At 56.0% G+C, this 4,517-nt stretch overlaps 1 protein-coding gene across 1 annotated transcript in view; it reads right to left on the bottom strand.

Moving 5' to 3' along the window:
• She (Src homology 2 domain containing E) overlaps positions 1 to 3,699 on the bottom strand; it is a 24,292-nt gene extending 20,593 nt beyond the window's left edge. The window contains exons 1-2 of the mRNA XM_012514415.2: positions 2,912 to 3,699; positions 528 to 654 (exon numbers count right to left, since the gene is read on the bottom strand). Of these exons, the coding sequence (XP_012369869.2) occupies positions 528 to 654; positions 2,912 to 3,460 (676 nt within the window). The 5' untranslated portion in view covers positions 3,461 to 3,699. The remainder of the gene's footprint in view (positions 1 to 527; positions 655 to 2,911) is intronic.
• Between the last annotated feature and the right edge of the window lie 818 nt (positions 3,700 to 4,517).

Genomic DNA, 4,517 nt, shown 5'->3' with positions numbered 1-4,517 from the left:
GCCAGACAGCTCAGCGGACTAAAGTGCGTGCTTTAGGCAGAGCGCAGCAGCTGGGGTTTGATCCTGGCCCGCTGTGCTGGCCCCGCCCCCGGGGTGCGCTGAGATGGTGATTGACACTGGGTGTGGTGGCACATGCCTGTAATCCCAGCACTTGGGAGGCTGACAACAGGAGAACCACTATGAGTCTGATCTATGTAGTGAGACCCTGTAGACTCTGTACTAAATACATAGAAAAAGATAGAAATGTACATAGATAATCTTAACACCAGAGACTATATTCTGAATATATCTTTGGATTCTCATGTGTCATTTTGTATAGAATTAGACAAACTTTAAAAATCCCTGCAAATGCAAAAACTCTAAAGGACACTAAGTCGTAAAGGAAGTTGGACAGCTCAAACTTAGTCTAGACTTCATTTCTGTTTCTTCCTATCAGCAGGATCTGGTTAAACTGCTTGATCCCTCTTCCCCAGATGCAGTCTGGCTGTGTCTGAGCGCACGCTGAGGGCGCCCGTGCGGGAGCCCACCTGTTATCATCTGCTGGGCGTCATAGGGCTCCATGTAGCCGTCGTTCTCCCCAACTCTCTCTGCATCCCTCTGACCCTTTGTTCGCTTGGCATCGTAAGGGTCAGCATAGTCTTCTAAAATGATGACCTGTCAAAGAGCAAGAGAGGATGGTGAGTGCTGGTGACTGCTCTCTACCCAAAGGCACTGAAGTCTGCACATCTGGACAGAGCTAGTGTTTCTAATCAGCTCCTGACAGCTTCTGTGGACAAACCTTTTTTTTTTAGAATAACTGATTTGTAACAATTCATTTACACTTTTACATAACCACAATTTTTTTTTCTACTTTCTTTTCTCTCCCCAAGTAATAAACACTTGTGGGTTAGAGGCTGCCAGGGGTGGGCGGTGGGAAGAGGAAGTTGTCTGTGGCTTTAGTGCATAACAGATGAACTGGTCTACCACACACCCCTGGCTCGGTTAAGCTCCAATTGGCCGGGCAATGGAGTCCCAGTGAGTCACTCTGTCACCTCCCAGCCCTGGCTAAGCACTGTAGGGCATCCAAAGGAACTGAAGACCTGCTTCCCGCCTTCAAGGAATTTATGACATCTCAAGGGCACAAGCTACATAAGGAACAAAAAGGTTAGTACAGCACAGTATTATGGAGGAACTTGTATGTTCAGTAATTCATAGGCAAACTGATTCCCTTAGGTTACAGATCAGACAGAAGCTTGTTTCTGGGGATTTAACCCAGGGTTGTGCACTGAACTATATCTTCAGACTTAAAAACTTTTTTTTTTTTTTTTGAGATAGTCTCACTAAGTCACTAAATTGCCCAGACTGGGCTTGAACTTGTGATCTTCCTGACTCAGCCTCCCAGAGTCCTGGGATCAGTTAGTTATTCACCACCATACCCAGCTCAGTTTGGATGGCATTTGTGTCTAAGATCATCTACCTTTCCAAAGAAGATACACAATGGCGCTGTTCACCAAGGACAGAGAACCCTTCTCAGGGAGGAAGTTTAGGGACCTGCACCACAATGTGATACAGTGTTCTTCGAGAAAAGTTCATGAAAACGGACCTTCAGACTGCATGAAAGTCCTCTGCTCCAGAGGAGAAGGCCTAAGAGAACTCAAGTCATCTGCAGGGGATGCCCCTGAAAGCACCTACGGTAGAGGTCAGCGACGACTGTGTGATCCCTCCTTGGCTAGCAATCGTGTACTGCAGCTTCAGCTCTCGTCCTCAGCTCTACAATGGGCTGATCTAGTCCAACAGTCAGGTCGACCACCGAGTCACATATGAGGTGGTTCACACCTGCTCTCCCACGGCTCTCGGCTCCTTGCCTAGCAGAGGGCAGGCACACTGGGAATGCATGTGGGAAGAAGTGAATGGAGCTGTGAACACAAGAGCCCCGTACAGAGGATACAGGCTACTGACGGTCCAGGCAGGCAGCACACTGGAGGTGAGGTGAGGAGAAAAGAATTGACAAGAAGCAAGTACCTGGGCTGGAGTCTGAAATCTCATCTGAGCTGTACCTCTCCCTCGTTCACACAGGACAGAAACGAACCAGACCAAATTGCCCCAACCTTGTAAGGATGGCGAGCCCTTGTCCACATCCTCACTCCTTTCCTTACTGTCCCACATTGGACAGAACCAGGCTCTCCAGTGAGTCAGAAACAGGAAGAACCTTCTCTCCTGGCCTGGCGTTTTTGTGTGGCCCTCAGCAGCCTCCACATCCCTCAGTGCCCCATGCCCCTTAAGCCTAAGTGGCTGCTACATAGCAAATGACCTTGGGATGGGGGAGGTCACTCATCTTGGGGGACTGCTGAAGCTTTTAGGTCTTCACCAGGTGGAAGTGCAGAGCAGAAGGACCATCTGAGCCATTGGAGAAGGAGGTGACCAACCTCCTTACTGAAGCTCTCAAACCCATACTTACATGTTAGAGGGTTCCCATTCACCCTGTCAAGAAAGACAAGCCACTCAGAAATCTAGCTTTGCCAATCTCCTGGCTGGCAGGGTCAAAATTAAAGCCTTACTGACAAGGAGTTATATTTACTGAAGTAGGAAGTTCTTTAAAACTCTTTTAAACTGCTAACAAAACCAAACAGATTTACTAAGTACATTTCTGCAAAGTTCTCCATCCCAGGGTGAGAATTTTTTCAAGTTAAGGCCTGGATTTCCACCCCCCACCCCCCCCAACCGGGGATTGAACTTAGGCCCTTGCGCTTGCCAGGGAAGCGCTTATTCCACTGAGCCATCTCCCCAGCCCCGTAGGCTTTGATTTTCAAGGGTCGCCTGGGAGTACCACCAAGGGGACACACCTTCCCTTAAGTTTGAAGCAGCCTGGAGTTTAGCAGATACTTGCTGTTCGCTGGCCCACAGAGGTGGCCTCAGGAGGATGGGTTCTTACCGTGTCCTGCTGCTTCGCGATCTTGCCCTTGTCCGGCTCCGGGCCCAGGGAGGAAGGGGAAGAGGATGGGGTGGAACAGCTGCTGCTACTGCTGCTACTGCTGCTGCTACTGCTGCTGCTGCCGCCGCCGCCGTTGCCCGGATAGCTGCTCTTGCCCGTCTTCTCCTGGGTGTCCACTTTGATGAGCCTGCTGATGTAGGTGCTGCATCCGGAGCTCTTGGCCGCGCCCCGATGAGGCTCCTCCTCGGTGGTGCGCGAGTTCTTGCGGCCCTTGCCGGCCGCGGCCTGGATCAGGCCCTGCAGGCTGTCCCTGGACAGCCGGCTGTCCTTGGGGGGAGCGCTGCTGGCCCGGGCACCCAACTCGGCTGCCGAGTTCTTGCGGCCCTTGCCCGGGATGGGCCCCGCACCAGCCGCCTCGGGGCTCTTGCGCAGCTTGCCCGCGCTCGCACCGGACTTTAGGGTGAGCGGGAACTCCTTGAACCACTTGGCTGCCATGGGGGGCACCCGGCCCGGACCCCGCGAGGCGCCAGGCGTCGGCGGCCACTGCATTCCCCGAGCCGTGGCCCACTCCGGGCAGGGTGGGGCCCCTGCGGCCCGGGGCGCTGCTCCCAGACGGCGACGCGCAGGACGCGCTGGACCCGCCCGGCCTCGGCTTGGCACCGCGGCTCTCCTGCCTCGTCCTCCCGCGGAGGGGGAGGCCGAGCCCGCGGAACCCCTCGCAATCCCCCGCAGTCCTGTCCACGCTCCTGGGGACAAGCGGGGGCGCAGCGGAGGCGGCAGGAGTGTCCCCGGCGGGCGCCGCGACGGACAGACTGTGGCCGCGCCCCTCCTCGCCCCTCCCTGCGCTGGCGCCTCCCCGCCCGTCCAGTCCCAGGCCAAGTCCAGCCGCGTTCGCGGAGGGCGGCGGCTGCACGTGCCACGCCGCGACCGAGGGCACAGCCACCCGCGGGCGAAGGGACTGTTCCGCACCTGCCCGCGCCTCCCGCTCGCCAGCTCCCCGCGGCGCCGGGGGTGAGGGAGAGTCGCCTGTGCGGTCCGGACGCGGGACCCGCGGTTCCCACCCAGCTGAGGTTCCTCGCGTCGCCCGGGCTCCGAGACCCGGCCCGAGGAGGGGCGCCGCCTGCTGGATCTGGGACCCGGCGCCCGGCGACAGGTGGCGGGTGAGGGCGTCCGGAGGCCATCGTAGGACTCGCGCCCAGTTGCCGCTCCTCTCCGGGCTGGAAGGGCAGGAGTCGCCTGGGGGTCTGGGCGGTGGCGTCTGAGCCTGTGCTCTTCACGTGAAAGGACCCGCTCCTCCCCAGGAAGAGTTTAGAATGTTTTTAACCCGGGAAGGGAGGGTTGAAATTTACCTTATAAAATTGAAATCCTTTCATTTCGAAAAACTGTGCCGCAGAGTGTCGCCCATCAGGCTGTAAACTCTCCAGTTGGAGCCGAGCAAGCGAAGAGGGCCGCTCCTCTTGGGCTGCATCCTACATCGCGGGTGCGGCTGGTGGGGATGGAGGTGCAAGAAGCTCTCGCTCACGCGGACCTCCCTTGGAAATGCGGATTAGCTTAAAAAAAACCAAAACACAACTCCCTCAGTGAGATATCAATGCACACTACAAAA

This window comes from Octodon degus, unplaced genomic scaffold (assembly GCF_000260255.1).
Source record: "Octodon degus isolate 3935 unplaced genomic scaffold, OctDeg1.0 scaffold00032, whole genome shotgun sequence".
In the NCBI taxonomy this organism is placed as follows: domain Eukaryota; kingdom Metazoa; phylum Chordata; class Mammalia; order Rodentia; family Octodontidae; genus Octodon; species Octodon degus.
This window is presented reverse-complemented; position numbering and strand designations above follow the sequence as displayed.